Below are 19485 nucleotides of genomic sequence, written 5' to 3'. Positions count from 1 at the left end.
GCCAACATGCCAGTAAGTTGTGTGCCTCAAAACCACTTTATTGGCTTCTTGTCGTATTGGAAGTCATGTAATTATGAGCAGAATTTATATGTTACCAGGGTTGCATAGGCACCCCCTCTGCATCTCCTTCCAGGCACTGCAAATATTGAAGACTGGTTAAGAAAAGAATCAAACATACACACCTTTATTATCTGTGCACCCTGTAGATAAGGTTTTAATTGAAAATTGGTTCATCTGTTCCCTGTGCCTAATTACAAGCTGCCTGCAATGCTAGTGGAACTCAGAAAGAGGAGCTCAGCACTCTCAGAGAAGACCTGAGTTTAGGGCCTTAAACACAGTATCCATTGCTGAAGCCTTCTGGTTTCCTGTGCATAAGCAAGCACTGGGTTTTGCTTGCAGGGGTTCCTAGCCACCTAGTCCACTGCCCATAGCTGTGACTTCTTCCATGAGGACAGGATGTAGCTCATGCTTGCTTCCTCCCTTCTCTCCAGGGATATGTTCCTCCCACCCCATCCCATCCTTTCCACTTTTTTCCTTTCAGTCAGATGGGGCTACCACTCTATATCTGTCATTACACTCCCCTGTACATTTCTGGGCATGTCTGGAGGCCACCCATGCCCTTCTAGGATACTCTTTCCCCATTGGCTCAACCCTTTTCCTATACATCTTTCTCCATTCATTGCAGTGGTAATGGCAGATCTTGGGCCCCTAGGACCCACCAGGCTATATCAGTTTTACCTTCTTTAACTCTTCCTTCCAGGGCGCAGGCTCTGCATTCAGGGAGGTATTTTCAATAGAGTGGAAAGCCTGGATTTGGGGCCCTTTCTGCATTCTGAAAGTTGAGCACCATGCCAGATGGCAAAGCAAGATAGATCAAGCCGGCTGTCTTGTTCAGGCACCCAGGACCTACCTCTGATGCTGCTTCCTCCACCCTGGCCTAGTTCTCTATCTTAGCCCCACTCACATATCATTGCTGCCATGCTTAGCTCCAGGGATAATTCTCCTGCCAGAGAGCAGCAGGAGGAATTCATCTTCCAGCTTCAGGCAGGTAGCTGTGAAATATGATTTCTAAAGTGTTTATAATGCACCGTGTTTAGATAGCACTTCACATCTTCCAGAGCAGTGAGCTGAGCAGTGCTGCCCCTCTGGGCTGGGGCTCAGGGACTGACTCTTCATCTCAAACACATGCCTACCTTTGGTGCCTCAGTTTCTCCTTCTGGAACAGTGAGGGCACCATTAAGTCTCTGCATTCTTCTAGATTATGAACTATGACCTCTTTTTCCCCACCCCATCTTCTTCTTCCATACCTGTGGTCTTAATGTATCTCCCCCTGGGAAGTGCCCTGCATTCCTCCTTTCCTCATCAGAACCATAGTGCACCCCTGTTGGTGGCCAGAGTCTGGGATACGGAGGAGCCGACTGCTTTTGCTGCCTCCAGCCCTGTGGCCTAAGTGCAGGCAGCAGAGGATCCAGTTCCACTCTCCTTTGTCCGGGGTCAGGAGATGCTCCCCGTGGGTTGAGGTCTCCACAGGAGCCAGCTAATATCTACAGACAAAGAAAAGTGTGTTCTGTTCAGAGGCCCTATAGGGTTCAATCTTGAACGGTTGACAATTACCACTCCTTCTGTGTCTTTTGTGCAGGTGTAAGTAAGAAACCTTATCTGTTTAGTCCTCTCCAGGCATTTTGTTGTACCCAGAATTCTTCCCTACTTACAAACCACGGAATCCTTTCCCATCATCCATCCAAAGACTAGAGAAATTCCAGGGTGAGCCAAGGAATAAAGAAGACGCAGAAGTAACTATGGTGACTCCGGTTTCCCCCCTGTTCCTTCCCCAAATGCGACATTGTCCATCTCCCATACTGCCCTTTTTGAAACAGTTGCCTCCCTGAAAGGCCCATAATAATTCTGATTCTACTGCTTTTCAGGAAATATCATATTGGGCAAATTATCAAAAGTCCATTATTGTTCTGAACATTCTCTCCCTCCTTCCTTCCTGTCCTGCCCTAGGCTTCCAAGACCCACTTCTGTCTTTGAGAAATGCCAAGGGCACTGGTTCCACTCCCCTCCCTCCAAGCACTCCTCACAGGCCTTGGTAGCTGGTTCCACTCAAGGACTGGAAATTTTGACTTGGTTTTTGATCCTGCTTGCTTCCAGACTTAGAAGTGAGTGCAGGTGTTCTGGGCACAAAGTAGTTTAGATCAAAAACATAGTTGGAAGCTAGAGAGATGGTTCAGTGGTTAAGACTACTGCCACTCTTCTAGAGGACCAGGCTTTGATTCCCAGCACCCACGAGGTGCCTAACAAACTGTCCTTAACTCCAGCCTTAGGGAACCTGAAATCATTTTCTGGCCTTCTTGGGCATTGCATGCACATGGTTCACAGACATACATGTAAGCAGATCACCCATACATAAAGAAAAAAAAAAGGAAACAGTTGGAAGCCAGAGTAAATTTTCAGTCTTCCTGACATCTTGGCTAGAGTGACATCTCTATGAATGTATGTTCCAGATAACATCTGGGAACTGATGTCTCATCCCTTAGAGAAAGAGCCACAACTAACTCCATCATCCTCTTCCATGAGCTGAGGACCCAAACCTTGCACATCTGTCATACATCCCAGTCATCAGCTTTGGCTGCGACAAGAGAAATCCCTTCCCCCCCCCCCCTCCCGACACCACAGCAGCAGCTCCTGAGGGATGTGGAGAGCTTTGCTCTTTGGAGATATCAGAGGGAGGAGCAGAGACGAGAGGGAGAAGACTGCTCCAGAGTCAGGCAGGATCAGGTAGGAAGAGGCTCCAGAGTAGCTCAGTACGCTGTCAGCACCCTCCTCACCACAGCCTTCCTGCACAACACAGGGCTGGAAAGGAGTTAGAGGCAGATGTCAGGTTCTGCCCAGTCAACTGGAGCTGGCAGCTTCTGTCTGTTCAGACTTGCCTCAGTCTACCTCACTCTCACTGCTCTCACAGCTCAGCAGCAGATTCCTTTGTCTTGAGCCTCACATCCTTGTAACAGACCCCAGACCCCTATCTATTCCCAGTTTTTAGGACCAAATCACTGGAACAGCACTGTCCGTGTTAGCCTGAGAGTCTAGACGTCTGCATTTCTAGTGTGATGTGGCTCCAGATTAAGTTTACCTTCTGTTTATCTTTGACTTTTACGGCCTCTGTGATTCAAAGTATCCATCCAGGTATGTGGGGGCAGAAAAAATACGGGGTGGAATTAGTTAAAGAAAAATTGCAGATAGGTGCAGTGGCCTTTGGCCTTAGGGTAAGAAGGCATAAGAGCTGGCATCTGACATCAGATTCCATATTAGGGTGACTTGGAAGATGAAGGCATGCCTTAGGATTTTAGTGATTCAATAAACGCCTTTTGATCACTCAAGCTTGAGATGTGTTGCCTTCAAGACAAATATATTCTACTTAACGTTTGGTTGTATTGGGGTTAAGGTTGGGCCAGGGGTAAAGACTAAAGCAGGAATATGTGGCCATAGTGGTGGGCGTTGAAGAGATTTCTGTGTAAGTTCCTTCTTACGAAGCCCTGCTTAATTCTTTTCTCCCAGTGCTTACTCAAGCTTGTCTATGCTGCCTAAAGCTTGCAGAACTGACTGAAATCCTTTTAATGACTGTGGCCATCTGTTACCCCTCCTAGCTATCAGCCCTTTCCCCTTCTCTCCTCCTCTACTTCCCCCAGCAGGATGTCTGCATTCCTGGGGCTGTGGTTGAATCTCTCTGAGTCTCACTCCTTATTTTTAATCTGCTTGGAGTCTCTAGGACCACCTATTTGCCCCTCCCCCATTCTCTTTCTCCTTCCCCTCACCACTGCCCCTTGCAGTCCCAGACTCTTAGTTCTAATTCTTCACACACACGGGATCCTTCTATCTTTATTGGGTGTGTGTCTTCACCATATTAGAGGATGTGGTCTCTCCCATCTTCTCCTTTTGATTTTCCCCCATCCCTGCTGTTTCACTCTGCCTATCCTCCTCAGTTCATTTCTTCAGAGCACGCTCCCACTTCATCCATCCCCATCACCTCCTTCATTGGCCATTTAAGGCAGACCCCTTGAGGAATCATGCTCATCCCACCAGGAGCAGGGAGTTCTGCAGAGAACCATCACTTCCAGGGGAGACGGGTGAGGAGAAATGCTAGAGTGAGTGCTTGAAGCAGAGGAATACCTTTTCTTTCTTTCCCAGTGAAGTTCAGTGTGTGAAGTGGATGGGTGAAATACCAATATTTCAGGAGAAAGGAAGTTTGTTCCAGAATTCTATGAGCAAAGGTCAGACTGCTTCTATCCTACATTTCAGAAAACTGCAGTCCACCCACTGAGAGCCTGGGTTAGAGGTTCCTCTCCACGCAGTCCCTCCTTAACCCTTCCCTTACTCTCAGAACCGACCTGTGATCCTCGGAGAGCTTCACCTCCCATGCATTAATCTTTCTACCCATTCATCCGAGGACTGTGAGCTGGATTGACTCTCATGCCAAGGAAAACACAGGCTGTTTGTTGGGATGCACTGCACCTTGCCCTCTTCCCCCTCAAAGAAATAATCCAAGGGAATATTGACTTATCCAGGAAACATGGTGTGAAATTTGTGAGATTGCTGTCATGAGCAATCAAAGAAGCCTCTCAAAATAGAGGACTGGGCAGCTAAATCAAATTGCTAAGTTATTTCAGGGACCAGGGACTATGGAAATGGAGGAATAAGAGACTTCCCCTTCTTGAGATAATGGAGGGTGATAAAAATATATCAATAGGAAAGAATCAGATGCCAAGGCAGGCCGCATCCTGCAGGATGGTCCTATGCTGTGTCTACATCTTCTCTGCTGTGGGTCCCATCAGGCTCCTGTCTGAAACCTTTTATGAAGTAGAAGCTCTTTGGAGCTCCAGGTTTAGAATCCAAGCAGTCTCAGATTATGCCTCTATGAACTCTTGCCATAAGCCCACAATCATGTGGTAAGATAAGTTATTTTAGCCTTTTTGGTTCACCTTTGCCCTTGGGATATGTGTGTCCCATTTAACAAGCAAACTGAAGCAAGCAAAGGAAGAAACATTAGAAACAAATAGAGAAGTTCCCCATGTGGCTCCCTGCCTTGGAGTCATCAGCCTATCCCCGAGCTTCTCCCTCTGTGCAGGCTGATGGGGCCCTGCTTTACAGTTGGTTTTAGAGTCCCCACACCAGGCTCCCCCAGCTCCCTGCAGCAAATGTTAACATTCCATGCCTCTTCTCTGTGTAGAGTGAATAGCTAGATGGATCAATTCCACAGCCCATTGGCGCTGCTTTCACTTTGCACAAGATTGATCCAGATAACCTCAGCTTGGGCCTTCTGGAAGTGCCTTTGTGGGGAATCTTTTTAATGAAGATTAATTGGAAAAGCCTACTATGCCTTGGTTTTAGACAGAGGAGTGCATGGTTTTCCTTTTGGTGAAGACTTATTAGCCTCTGTGTGTGTGTGAGAGAGAGTGTGCGTGTGCGTGTGTGTGTCTATCTGTCTGTCTGTCTGTCTAGTGGATTTCTATGGGGAAAAGGCAGTCATACCAAGTCTATCATTGTATCCTGAGTCCAGTACAGTGCCTGGTAGGTAGTAGACACTCAATAAATATTTGTTACATGAATAAATGTATATTTAATTGATAAACATAATTTAATCATTAATTAAAATACTTGAATAACTATTTATTGAGAACCCATGGTATGTAAGGCAAGTAATTTCAGAAGATGAATGAGATTATATCTGTTATTCCAAGGGATTTTCTATCTCGTCATCTGAACACAGGTCCAGAATAAAATACAGAATGGGCACAGGTCTAAGTCTAGGTAAGGCTTGATCGTGTCCAAGGCCCAACACTATTATGGTGAAGTCATTGCCTAAAGGTCTATCCTTCACTTTATCTTGACTGCCCTCTTAGTTCTTTCCTTTTAGATGTCATGATTCAGTGCTCCTTTCCTTAACATTTCAAATCTACCTTGATTGAATGATCATGGATTCATTATTTGATGGGTGTTTACCTCAAGAAAAAAATGGAAATCATAAGTATATCCAGAGTTCTCTAGAACACTACTGAGAAACAGCCAACCTGCTTTATCACTGAAGCCTTTAGTCATGGGAGCGCGCTACTTTCTACTTTCAGAAAGCTTGCTCTGGTGGTGCTGGTGGTGGTGGCACAGGCCTGTAATCCAAGCTTCTTGGGTACTGAGACAGCAACGCTGAAAGTTCAAAGCTTGCCTGGGAAGCTGAGTTAGACCTTGTCTCTAAATAGAGAAAAAAGAATTCAGAATGTTCTTATGTAACTAGAATGCTCTGTTCTCTGAACCCACAGTCATTCATGTGTTTCTGTATTTTATGTAGAAGTACAGTCATGGGGTCTTGGGACACACCCAGGCTGTGGGCATGCATAGCATCTCCTCCATCTTGTATAGCCATTTGCGTGAAGAGCCAAGTCAAGTACTCATGGAGTTAAGACCCATGCCTTCGTCTATTGGTTAATTCTACTCAGACTTTAGTGATCCCTCTAGAAGCACTTGAGGCACCTACAAAGGGCATCTGTAATGATGGGTTGAAGATTCTAGGAGATTGATATTTACCCTGAATCTTCTGGGAGTGGGAATGTAATAAACTTCATAAACTTAGAAGCAGAGACGTATCCTCAGGAATGCTAGCCCGGTGTCCCAAGACCTGGATTTTATTCTGATTTTTTTTCAGTGCTTAAGTGAAGGAAAGCTTCTTACTGTCTAGACCTTTCTGAGTCTCTGAATTGAGACTTTTATTTGAGAGAATGTTCCAGAAAACATCCGTGGAGGGACCTAGACTACATTTCTTCCTAGGTTTCAGGTGTGTGAGGGGAACTTGGGTATCATTCTGACTCTAAAAGTTCATTACAGCAATAAGTAAGAATGTTCAAACAAGCAGAGGATGTCTTTTGGGCCAGAACCAGTACTTTGGGGACCCATGTGCCTGAGAAAATGGCTCCATGGAAAAGGGACCATGCAGTTAGAACCAGGAAAGTTTGTGTGTGCCGAGGCAGGGGCAGGCAGGTAGGAAATGAAGCACAAATGCCTGGAGAGTGAGGGTAGACCTCCTGAGGACTTTTGTAGGAGGGTGCTAGGTTCAGACCCTGATAGGCAGGGACCTGAGCTGCCCCAGATAAGGCCTATCTCTTTTTCCTTTCCTTTCCTTGTATAATCCTAGCAAGGGTCACTCCAGTTCTCAAAGACATTCCCCCTTTTCTTTGATCTAAGACATCCAAACCTTCAGACGCGGTCACAGCTGGTGATCTTAACTCATGCCTGTCTTCCCTTTGGCTCCCATCTCTGGAATTCTTCAATTCCCTCCTTGCAACTTCTCTGCCACTATCCTCATTCTCCTTTCTTCTCCCCGACAATCTTCAGTACTTGGTTCTTGAGACTTGCTTCCCATTGTTTAATCTATCAGCTCTTCCTTCGGTGCCTAAGTGCTCCCAACAAAATCCTCCACCCCCATGCTGCAGTTCTATTAGTGCAGGGACAAGCACACATTGTGGTATACCCAACTCTATAGAGGGGACTCTATAACTGAGAGACTAGTTCTGAAACCACTGGGGATTTGGAGGTTTTTTCCCTATTTCCTGTGATTCCCACCCCCAGTTCTCATTTATTGGGTTGGATTTTACCAGCACCCTTTACGACCCTAACCTCCAGGCCCCGTTCCTCTTGAGTTTGTTTTCTTTCTTTCTTTCTTTCTTTCTTTCTTTCTTTCTTTCTTTCTTTCTTTCTTTCTTTCTTTCTTTCTTTCCGATGGTCTTAGGGACCTAAGTTTTTTATTTTTGGATTAGCCTCAGGGAGGCTTTTCATGTCCAGGGTTCTATTTCTGATTTTTCTCTTTTGTCTTTTTCTGTCCTTATGTTCTTTCTTTTCTCTTTTGTAACATAGCATCACTTCACCTCTATTTTTCTTTTTTCTTTCATTGCCTGATGTTACTTTTTTTTCCTGAGCTAGTCTCATGTAGCCCAGGCTGGTCTCTAATTTGTTATGTAGCTGATGCTGGCCTTAAGATCCTGATTGCTTTTTCTCTGTCTTCTGAATTCTAGGAGTATAGAAGTGCTACCATGTCAGGTTTGCCAGAATTCTGGAGTGTTGGGATAGAGCCCTGAGCTTTCATATATTCCATGGGAGTCTCTCCCAATCCATCTACAGCCTTAGTTTTTTATCTTTTCTAGCTCATGCCAGTTTCCCTGCCTTCACGGCCCAGAGGTAGTGCAGAGGAGAGGTCTCCTTGCTTCCCTGCTCACCTTCTCCCATATCTGGATTTCTCTGTCTTTATTCTCGTTCCCCTCCTCTCCCTCTCCACTTTCTGGGTTCTTGCTGGCCACCTGCCTCTTCTTCCTCCCTCCCTTTCCTTGCCTATTGGAACCAAATGGAAATTCAGGGTTTTGTTTTGTTTTTAGCAGAGCCAGACACTGAGCCCTGCCACCCCCTTTGTGCTTCTGTCTGTTGTACCTGCTACAGCCAACCCCACTTGGCTCTCCATATCATTGTACTTTCTATAAAACATCGTCAGGGCCCCCTGCCAGTCCATATTTGCATAGAGCTGTCAGAGCAGGTCTGGCCCAGGTACCTAGGGGCTGGAGACCCAGATGGGACAGGTGGGACAGTTTCTAGTCACACCTGCTAGCCTTTTTCATTTCAAGAGCAGTGTCCTTGTGAGTTGGCCCTAACCAGCAAATGGCCTCAGAGTCCATGCTTGCCTTTTCTCTCTGCTCTGTTGAATCACTGTGACCCTGTGGGAAGGAATGTAGGAATGTGGGACTTCCTTATAGAGGAAAACAAAGAACACCCTCTGCCTCCTAGCCTGGGTATCATGCTTGATTCCTTTCTGCCACTGTCCTGTTGTCACCCTCCCCAACCCCCCAGCAGTCCCATACACTCTACTGTGAAGGGGACACTAAGATAGGCGCAGACAGGCAGGCTTCCTTTAGTATGAAGGGATGATAGTCTCTTAGAACCCAAATCAGGGGGTTCCTGTGGCCAAATTACTCAGCTCCTTCATGTTATACCTAAAAGCTACTGCCCAGAGGAGTGGTGTGTCTTTCCCAGAGTTAGACAGGTTGGTGACAAAGCCAAGACCAGGTCCACCCACACCTCTTTGAGAAAATTTCTGATCCATGGAATTTTGCTTCTCCCTGGCAGAATTGTGTAAAGCCTGTCCCTTGCCCCCATTCTGCCCTTTGTATTTCAGGGGTCTCTTCTTGTCACTCTGGGAGACAAATCCACTGGTCCAGACTCATAAACCTTTTCTTCTGACGCAGCAAATACCAGCCGGCCTGTGGGGTCTGTTCTAATGCCAGGAAACAGGCCAGGCTCTGGCCATTTGCAAAATCCCATCTGGTGCCTGGAAAAAGTACTCTTTGGCTGTTCTCTCTACCCCTAGTTTTGGAGATGGCATTGGAGTTCTGTGGTCACACAGGTTGTGTGGAGGAGAAGGGCCTGGGAGGAGGAAGGTGGTGAAGAAGACATTTGAGGCCCCTATACCTGAGTTTTTGCACTCAAAGAGGAAGGTAACACTGGGAGACTCTGAACAGGGTGGTAGATGCTGCAACAATTCTGAGTATTTGGACGCGAGTCTGGGTTGTGGACTCTTCTTTGTTCTCTTCACCGTCTACATGTAGCACCTGGTTGAACTTGACCAGTCCTCCAAGCACATCTATAAGTCTTCCAACTCACAAAGTGAAGCCTTCTTCTGTCAGAGGAAGAGGCCATGGCTTCAAAAGGCACTCACATCCATTTTAAGGACTCTAGGTGGGACTCAACATAGAACAGAAACAACAGGCCTTGATTCTTTCTGCCTGCCCAGCTGAGCTGACACAGAGCCTCTTTTCTGGAACGTCTGGTCCAAGGGTCTGCCTCAGGGTGTCTAACCCAGCTTTCTGCTCTTTTATGTTATCTGTCCTCACTCTGACCAACCTCAGCCTTGTCTATGGCCTTCCTCCTCTCCCTCCTCTTCTTACTCCCCTTCCTTCTCCTCCATCAGAAGCACAAATCTTTCTTTCTTTTTGCCTTCCTTCTTTGCTGGCCCATCCCACAGACTTGAAATCCTCTTTTCTCAGAGAATCCACTGTGAAAGTCTCTGTGGTAAGTGAATGGCTGGGATGGGGAAGGACACCCTGTCAAGATGAGGAGAGAGAAAGCAGGAGAGGGAGGGACAGTAGAGAGATCTAGTTCCATCTGAGGCTGTCAGTGTGAATCAAAGGCTTTGCTTTGAAAGGCAGCATGGTCTGGAGTGATGTGCTCAGGAACTGCTTCAGCCCATGGGGCTCATTTCTGCTCCTTGATAAATCCAGGGAGACGGGGCTCAGCCCCCACTATCCCTTTCTCCTGCTGCCTAACTCCCTGGCTTCCATGTGCTTGTCCCCACTCTCTCTGGTTCTGGTTGGTCCTTTCAGGCTAGGCTCTGGGAATATGACCACCAAGGCATGATGTGGGATTATCCTTTGTATGCTATGAATATGTTTTATTACCATTGGTTATTAAAGAAGCTGTTTCAGCCAGCGACTTAGTAGAGTAAAGCCAGACAGGAAATCCGAACAGAGATATACAGAGGAAGTAGGCAGAGTGGAGGAGACGCCATGTAGCTGCTGAAGGAGAAAGGCACCAGTTGCCAGTCAGAACCTTACTGGTAGGTCACCACCTTGTGGTGAGTCACAGATTAATAGAAAAGGGATAATTTAAGATGTAAAAGTTAGTTAATAAGAAGCCTGAACTAATAGGTTGAATAGTGTTATTATTAATACAGTTTCTATGTGATTTTTCGGGTCTGGGTGGCTGGGAAATGAACAAGCAGTCGCCAGCTACAAGGGTACATGCTCCAGAACAGAGAGCAGACTGCCCTTGAGCAGACAGATGTGTATTCACACACAAGGACACAGAGAGGTGTTTGCATGGGCAGGAAAGGGAACACATGTGCTTGCTTGCCTATGTGTGACCATATGAAGTTTATGATTGTGAGAAGATATAAACATGTCCATCATAAATAGTATAACTCTAGGGGTCAATTCCTAATTCCCCATCAAAACTAGGGTTTGAGGGCAAGGGGTATAGTTCAGTGGTTGAGCTTTGCCTAGCATGCATGAGTACTTGGGTTCAATGCCCAGTGCCAGAAAAAAAAAGGGGGGGGGGTTTGAACTCTCTGTCCTTGCTAGGCTCAGCAGACAAAAGGAAATTGGGAATTTGTTCATGAACAAAGACTGACCTGACCGTGCCCCCAGTGCTGGGATGATAATGGAGAAAGGGACTGAAGGACAGACCTGAGTCATGAAGAAGGGGAAAGAATGTATTAGATGAAGGAATGCAGAGATAACATCAAGAGGGAGTATAGAGACCTGGGGATCAGTGTCTGGCCTAGGGGGTCCCAGGAGAAGACCGCAGTGGACTACTTGAGATAGCATCCCTGGGAGAACTTGGTTTCTTTCTGTGCTTACTGTATCCCAACCTTAACATTTGTGTGGCTCAGGGAAGTGTCCTGGTGTCTCTGAGCTGTGATTTCTTATTATAGTATAAACAGTACCAGCAAGTCTAAGTACAACAGCAAGTCTTTCATATGCACACACACACGCACACGCACCTACAGGTTGTCATTGGTGGCTTAAAGATTGCTATTTTGTTTGCCACTGAAACTCCCTGGGCTCACCATTCCCTCCATGCATTCCTGCTAAGCTTCTCCTATGCCGATAGCACACAAAGCAAGTGCTACACGGCTGTGGGGCCAAACCCCAGACCCAAGTGCCACTATCTACCCAAGAGGTAAACAGACTTGAGATGAAGTCTAAGCTGTAAAGTGGAGGTCAGAAATGGCAGACGGGCAGAACTGAAGGCTACCAGTAGCTCTCTCAGGCTGAGGCATGAATCCAACTCATTTACAGGATTGGATATTCCTAGAATGTGACAGGAGACCACCAGTAGCGACTGTGGAGCTGAGATGCCTGTTTTTAATCTCATTTCTGCCAGACCACAATTCCCCTTTCTTTAAAATGCAGGTAATAAGTACCACTGTGTAGCGGATTATAACACTAGGAACAGTGTCTGTAAGACATCAGAGGGGCACGCAGTCAGCATGTTATAATTGCGGGTATTTATTATTATGGAGCGTTGCTGGGGCTGAATGAACAGAAATGATAAATCAAAACCTCTGTTCTCAGGGGCTCACAGGAGAGCGGGGAGACAAAACACACATGAGTAATTTTTAATCTGAGGCAGTTGTGGTGTGTTCTCTCACCAGAGGTGCAGACAAAGCTGTGGGAGAATAAAGCAGGGGGCTAGAAGAGCTTTGTGACTAGAAGTGGTGCTAAGGGCTGACAGTTAACTCGGAAGGAAGGCGATCCAGGAATGAGACAGAGGTACGGTGGCAGGGGATCAGTCCCTCTGCTCCCCTTACCTCTCCAGTGTGAATCCCTTCCCTACTTCATTTGCCCTGTTCACTGTTGCCCTGAGGGAAAACCCATGCTGAGTCTCTTGAAATGCCAATGGAGGTAGGAAGGAAAAGGCTGCTCAAACAGTGGGTCCTTACTAGGTAACTCTTGAAGAAGAGGCTGAGCCCACCTCACCTCTGTAGGTAGGTCTGGAGTCACTCTGTTCTTGGTTTCTCTTGGTAGGTAACTCTCCCCTGTCTTCTCTTCTACCTTGGCCCCATTAGGACACTACAGACATATTGGTCTTAAGGGTCCTTCCTTATTCCTTTCCCCTCTGCCTTTGTGTGAATGTCTATCTTTAGCTGTTTTGGCTTTTTCTCAGTGTTTGTTTCAGTACCTCCGTTAATGCCCTATCAAGAGTGTGTGTGTGTGTGTGTGTGTGTGTTTCGTGATCTGTCTTCTTTGTAGCTGGCTTGCCTCATCTGTGATAGAGTCTGAAGTTTGGAGGGAGCAGGATGGAAGTGAAAATTCCCTTTAAATACCATCAGAAGCTCAAGGCTGCTGACTTGATGCTGTAGCAGGAGGTTAGTCTGTGTTCGTCTGTCTGTGGCCATGGCTTTTCTGCTTCTCTCTGCGTTGCTATACTCTGCTGGTTCTCTTCCTGGACATGGATGAGGGCATTTTCCCTCTCAGTTCAGAACAGGCTTCACTGAGCTCAGGTACCCAGGACCTCGGAGGCATGCTTGAGTTGTGATGTGTCACCCGCTAGGTCACATGTCCTAGGTTATTGGCACTTCTTGACACTGTAAGACTCACCAACACCTATGTCTGTCTTCTCTGGGGCACTACTATCCTTTATGCTCAGAGCTTTCCAGACATTCTCTTCCACTGTCCACTTCCCCTCATCATCTGCAACAGAATCTTCTAGACTGAGTGTTATCCTTCCCAGCTCTACACCATATCCCAGTTTTCAGGGTTCCTCTTACAGGAGAGAACACACTATTGCTTCCACATCTTGCATGTTTCAGTCTCACTTAGATGGGGCAGAGTGGAGGGAGAGGACAGTGCTCTGCTTTCCCTGAAGAAGTTTCACAAGGTTGGACTTGGGTATTAGCTCCTAATAATCCATCTGTGCATAGACTAACTTAGCACAGCTCTAAGTGTTCCGGCAGGCACTTGTAGTGTGACTTAGGGCTGTGAATGACACACTCCAGACTCAAAAGTTTGCCCCTGGCTGCGCTGAGGTAGCTGACCTGAGCAGTGTGGTCCTCACTATGGCAGAGAAAAGAAGTGAATAGGCTCTGAGGCAGTGCATGTAATCATGGAAGGCGTCCCAGATGACGTGATGTTTGAATCTCAAAGAAGGAGTGTTTTTCAGAGACCTGTATGGGAACCTAAAGGGTGACCTATATCCAACTTATGTAGACTTTAGAGAATAGAACTTAATTAGATCAGACTGTGTTTTCCCTCATCATAAGTTGACTTAAGTATCACCCATGGTGTCTTTTCTCCTCGTGTGCTGTCTCGGCTGCAGGGCTATTTGGGGACACTGCCACTGCTTGTGACTTTGGTACAGAAAGTGGTCCTTCCACGGATTCAAATCCTGAGGGCCCCTCCTCCTTCATTGTTGGACTCTGCTCACCATTGCTTCCGCTCTGCTTTTCAACTAGGGCTGACTCAAAAATTTATTTTACTTCAAAATTCACAGAAAAGCAGACACCACCCTTCTGTTACTCATTCTTATGTTTCCCCCAAGAGTCTCCTTTGCATGTATCTAGTTGTCTAACTGCTCAAGGATAGATAATGGTCATGGCTATTTAGTAGGTACATGCAAAGGACTTTGGTAGGCCTGCATCCACCTCACCACACTCGGCTTCACAGTGGTCCGGGAGGGAGACATATCATTCCCAAGTAAGAAAATGCACTTTGGAAGGTAACTTGGCCAGAGCTACCCAGTTAGGAAGAGGAGCAGAGGGACCATGGAAACCTTAGTCTTCTCCTAAGCCAATTCTCCTAGTATTTGAACAGAAGGGGTCTTTGGCAGTCTACACCAGTATTGTCATCTTACAGCGAGCAACTGGAAATCCAGGAGGTAAGGAAGAACCAGGCCAAGGTTGCCTGCTTCTCACTCCAGCAAGACCTTGTCTCCTGACTCCAGGTACATCCCACCGCCCTCCCACTGCAGGGTCATACAGCTCCTCATTGCAAGTAAACATGCAGCCAGCTGCCCACTGTTCTCTGGAGAAGCCTCCAGGCTTTGTGTAGAAAAGTTATGGATGGGCCACCCCTGTCACAAATCTTTGCCATGGGCTCGAGGAGCCTTGAGACACAGGATACAGTTTGTTGCACTTAGCTGCACTAGAGAACATGCAAGGATATGAATAAATTTAAATAATAATGAGTGTAAATGCTGGAATGAGTAACACCAGGCTGCTGACCTGGCCTGCAGGGTCTCAGCACCTGTCATCCTCTTCTCTGGATGTGTGAATGAGACTTAGCTTTTCTTACTGAAACAGACAAGCTGGGGAAATTAAGTCTGCAAAGTTGGGGAACCACTTACAATAAAAAAAAACAGGTACACCTTTTCTAATGTCCTGATCCCATGCAGATCCAAAGATCTGCATTGTTGCATTTAACAAAGGGCAAAGCCTGTGTCCTGTGCTGTCCTATTCTGATCCCAGGAGACACAGAAAGAGAAGACAGTTCCCCATTCTATGTTGTGTGGTGTGTGTGTGTGTGTGTGTGTGTGTGTGTGTGTGAGAGAGAGAGAGAGAGAGAGAGAGAGAGACAGAGAGACAGAGAGAGAGACAGAGAGAGAAACAGAGAGAGAGAGACAGAGACAGAGAGACAGAGGTTCTATTCTCATGGAACAGATAGGGAAAACACTTCCACCAACATGTTGTCTTCCACCTCCTGATGACAAAAACATGGGCTTGATCCCCTACAGCTTTGGACAGGAAACCCTGTAGACAGAGTTGCCACAAGATCGAGTGATGTGACAATCTGTGCTTGCACAGGGGCTATGGTTTTCCTGAATGGAGAACGTGGGGACAAATTTGGAAAGAAGGGGAGAAATGGAACTGGAGAGAAGAAAGGGGTGGGTAGGCTAGGACCCAGGGCTTGGCTTTTGCTCAGTGGTAGAGGGCCCTGTGTTTGATTCAGATTAAGAAGTGGGGTGAAACCTATACACTGGATGAAAGGGAGGTCTTGACTTGGGGAGGAATGAATTGAGAAGCTGGGTTTGAAAGGACTTGGATTAGGGGGTTGTGGCCTTTATAGACTCTGAGCTGGAAGAAAAGGTAAACCAGGAATCTAAGCTTTGAAGAGAGCTTATTTTGATTGCCTGGTGTGACCTATTGGAGCTGGGGCAAGGAAGCCTCCAATTTAACCCTTTGCTGATCCCTCATCAGCCCCTCTCCTTCCCTTTTGTCCAGTATAAGAAACTAATGCTCACATTATACTGTGCCCAGTGTGCAGCGTGCCCTACCACTGGGACCAGCCAGTGATGAAGCAAGCCTGTTGGTGGGAGCAAGAGAGAAGAAATCTGCGATCCAATTCCCTACTCCATTTAGACTCCACAATTAAAGGCAATTACTCTGCAGTTCTCTCATCAAATGCTCCCGGACAAGCTGCCAGCCAGGCAGCCATGTGTAGCTCCTGGAGCTCGAGGGAGAATAGAACAAAGTCTCACACTCTCTCAGCTCCCAAGATGCAGGAGGGTGTGTGTGTGCATGCAGATGTTTTGGTGCTTTCATCCCTGTGTTCTAGCCCTTGGGTCAAGGATAAACACATGGAACAGAGCCAGTATGCAGACAAGTGGGTTCAGGTCTATTTGGCTTTGGATGTACTATTTGGATGTACCTTGGAGTTGTCTATGCACTCAAGTAGACACATTTTACATGGTAAAGCCGAACATCTGTTGGTTTGTACTGCATGGAAGGGATTGTGGCATTATAATCATCTGTTATGAATCTATCACTCATGAACCTGAGTGTCTAAAGGGAGGCATCAGATGCAGAAGAGGTTTTGTAAAACAGCCTTGGACCAGATAGCAAGGGCTTGAAGTCTAACCCTAGCTCTATTATTCGTTCAGTGGGTGATCATTGGATAAGTGTGATTCTCTGGGCTTCAGTGTTCAAAACTGGGTCAGGCCCAATCCGAAGACCTTTAGGTAATGCCAAACCATTTCTGTGATTGCTAAACCCTCCAGAACTTTAGACCTGTCTCTGGGGCCCTGACAGGGAGGCGTAAAGGGAGCACGTGGCATCTTGTGTGGGAAGGCATGGCCCCGGATTGCAGGATAAGAGTAGAATCCTGCAAGGGACATTGGTGGAGCCCTTCTCACCCTTCTTTTTACCCGCTGCTAGTTTTAGCTTTACCTGGGACCCAGACTCGCTTCAGCCAGGAGCCAGCTGATCAGACTGTGGTGGCTGGACAGCGGGCTGTACTGCCGTGTGTGCTCCTCAACTACTCTGGGATTGTACAGTGGACCAAGGACGGGCTGGCTCTTGGCATGGGCCAGGGCCTCAAAGGTGAGTGGTGGGCTGGGACTGTGCCTTATTAGAGTGCATGCTATCATGGCGCACGGCCCTGAGTTTGACCCCTAACCCAGCATCTGGGAATCCTCTTCCCTACTTTTTTAGCCTAGATTCCCGTATTTGCTACCCATCCTTCTCTCTATCCTGTTAATGACTTCTGAGGTCTGTCACTCTTACCCTGCAACGCTCTCTCCTCAGATTGTGGATTGGCTCAAGAGAGGTAGTGTGTGGCCTGGGGGATCAGGAGAGCTCTAGACAGACACAGTCATGGAGACAGCAATGGGGTGCTGCGGGCAGGTCAAGCAGGAGGAGATGCAAGGAGAACAAAGGCCAGCCCAGCCCACCCCACATAGTTGGTATGCTGAGCTATGCCTACCCTTTCTCCTTTTTTATTTTTGAAATTATAATATAATTACAGCAGTTCTCTATTCTCTGTCCGCCTATGGAGTACTTCATGTTTTTCTCTTCCCCCTTCACAGTCCATGTCTGCCTTTTGCAACGTTTTGCTGTTAACATCAGCCTAAACACTTTCTTGTTTAATAATTTCATGAGCATTTGTTAAGCACAGGCTATGTAGCCAGTGCTGAAGAAAACCCAAAGTTCAGCCAGTGACAAACACCCTAACTTCCTATATCCCAAAGCAAGTCCAGAGACCCTTGGAAATACTTCTCAGCAAAGAGGGTAAAGAGCTGAGACCTGGCTCCCATTACCCCTCGGCCACTTGCCTACTGAATGACTTGAGGAAAACCACTTTGTGTCGCTCTCTTTGTCTTGGTTTAGCTGATTTGTGAAGCGGGTTCGACAGTCAGTCTGTCTATCTTAAAAGTGCACTCTTGGTTTTTACACCAAGTGGCTGGACGTGTTTTGTGAGGATAACATTGTTAGCTATGAAGTACCACAATGAGGTGAGTCGGTGAGGGACTATATAATGATAAGACTTCTGGTCTTATTATTTTTGAGGGTGGTGAGATTATTTGCTGTGGGTCTAGGTTGAGGAAATCAGCATGGCACACTCTATAAAAGGAAAGAAATGAATGTGATGGCTCTGCTGTTGATGAGAGGGAACATGAGAGAGATAGAGGTCAATAGATATGCAGTCAGAAGAATCCATAGCCTCTGGGGTGGGGGCAGTGCAAAGCAGACGGTGGGAGCTAGTGGGAGCCTATTAGCAGGGCAGACCAGATACAGAAGCCCACCCTATGTCTTGGAAAAGAAGCAGAACTCTCACTTGGGTTCTCTTTTGAGGAACCAGCAAACCTTGCTCATTCTCCTTCCTAGCAGGCCACAGAGGTGCCGCGCTTACCACTGCCCACACACTCCTCTCGCCACACTCCTGCCTGCTTGCCTGTTCTTTTCTTCCTCTTCCTTTGCTATTGTCATGAGAAACATTTACCTGTAAACAGCTGTGGAGATTTCATCTGCTCATCTCTCTCTCTCTGCTTATTCCTCACTATCCCCTCCTGCTTAATAGTTACGGAGTCTGTGTCTGGTGCTTCAAAGTCTCACCTGCCAGAGATGCCCAGGAGAGGGCAAAGTGGGGAGAACTGACCTGGAGTGGATGCTGGTTCTGCTTTGGGGAGGATCTGAGGAGATGATGATCCCTGGGTAGAGTGGATAGCGTGGTCCAGGCCTCAAGACTTGGTCTTACTCTGATCTTCCCCGTTCTGTCCCTGCAGCCTGGCCACGGTACCGGGTCGTGGGCTCTGCGGACGCTGGTCAATACAACTTGGAGATCACAGATGCCGAACTCTCTGACGATGCTTCCTATGAGTGCCAGGCCACAGAGGCTGCACTGCGCTCCCGGCGGGCCAAACTCACCGTGCTCAGTAATGACTCCCAATCTGCTTCTCCCCTCTCCACTTCCCTCTTCAATGTCCCCAGCTTTTCCTCTCTTCCTAACCTCACCTTCCCCCTGCTGTCTCCACCCTCCCTGGTTCTCTCTCAACAACTCCTTACACAAACTTCTTCAAAAACTAAGGGACTAGAAAGATAGCTCAGTGTTTAAGAGCATTTGCTACTTTTGCAGATCTGAGTTTAGTGCCTGGCACCCACATCTGGTGGTTTATTACCACTGAGAATTCCAGTTCCAGATGATTCTAATGCCTTCTTCTGGCTTCTGCGGCCATGTGCATATGTGAGGTGCTCATACAGAGAAGCAGGTGTGTTTATACACACACACACACACACACACACACACACACACACACACACACGGTCAATTATACTTAAAAACAAAGCAAACCAAAGTAAAAGCAGGTCAAGAGTGGAGGAGGCTGTGCTGTCCTTGCCTTTACTGGGTATTATGGTTTCTGTAAGTTTGGTACCCTTTGCTCTGACCTCTGCCCCAATCACACTGAGGACCCAGAGCTTTATGTGAAATGCAGCTGTGGAGACAAGGCTTTCTGCACTGAGGACTATGGTGATGGAGACGCAGCAGTACTTTTCCTGATTTACACAGCAATAGGGTTTGTGGTTTAGGGAACTTTGCTTGTTCCTCTCCGTTCTCTGCTGGACCCAGAGACCAGCCTGTTTGCAGCTGGAGCGGCCTGATGGGTTGTCTTTTGAAAATGGATCTC

At 47.1% G+C, this 19485-nt stretch overlaps 1 protein-coding gene across 4 annotated transcripts in view; it reads left to right on the top strand.

Annotated features, from left to right (window-relative positions):
* Kirrel1 (kirre like nephrin family adhesion molecule 1) overlaps positions 1-19485 on the top strand; it is a 90010-nt gene that overhangs the window by 54014 nt on the left and 16511 nt on the right. For all 4 annotated transcript variants that reach the window (XM_050166474.1, XM_050166473.1, XM_050166475.1 and 1 more), the window contains exons 3-4: positions 16739-16903; positions 18586-18735. In XM_050166474.1, coding sequence (XP_050022431.1) covers positions 16739-16903; positions 18586-18735 — 315 coding nt within the window. The remainder of the gene's footprint in view (positions 1-16738; positions 16904-18585; positions 18736-19485) is intronic.

The sequence above is a fragment of the Alexandromys fortis genome, unplaced genomic scaffold (assembly GCF_014885135.2).
Source record: "Alexandromys fortis isolate MF-2015 unplaced genomic scaffold, M_Fortis_MF-2015_v1.1 scaffold_152, whole genome shotgun sequence".
Lineage (NCBI taxonomy): Eukaryota > Metazoa > Chordata > Mammalia > Rodentia > Cricetidae > Alexandromys > Alexandromys fortis.
This window is presented reverse-complemented; position numbering and strand designations above follow the sequence as displayed.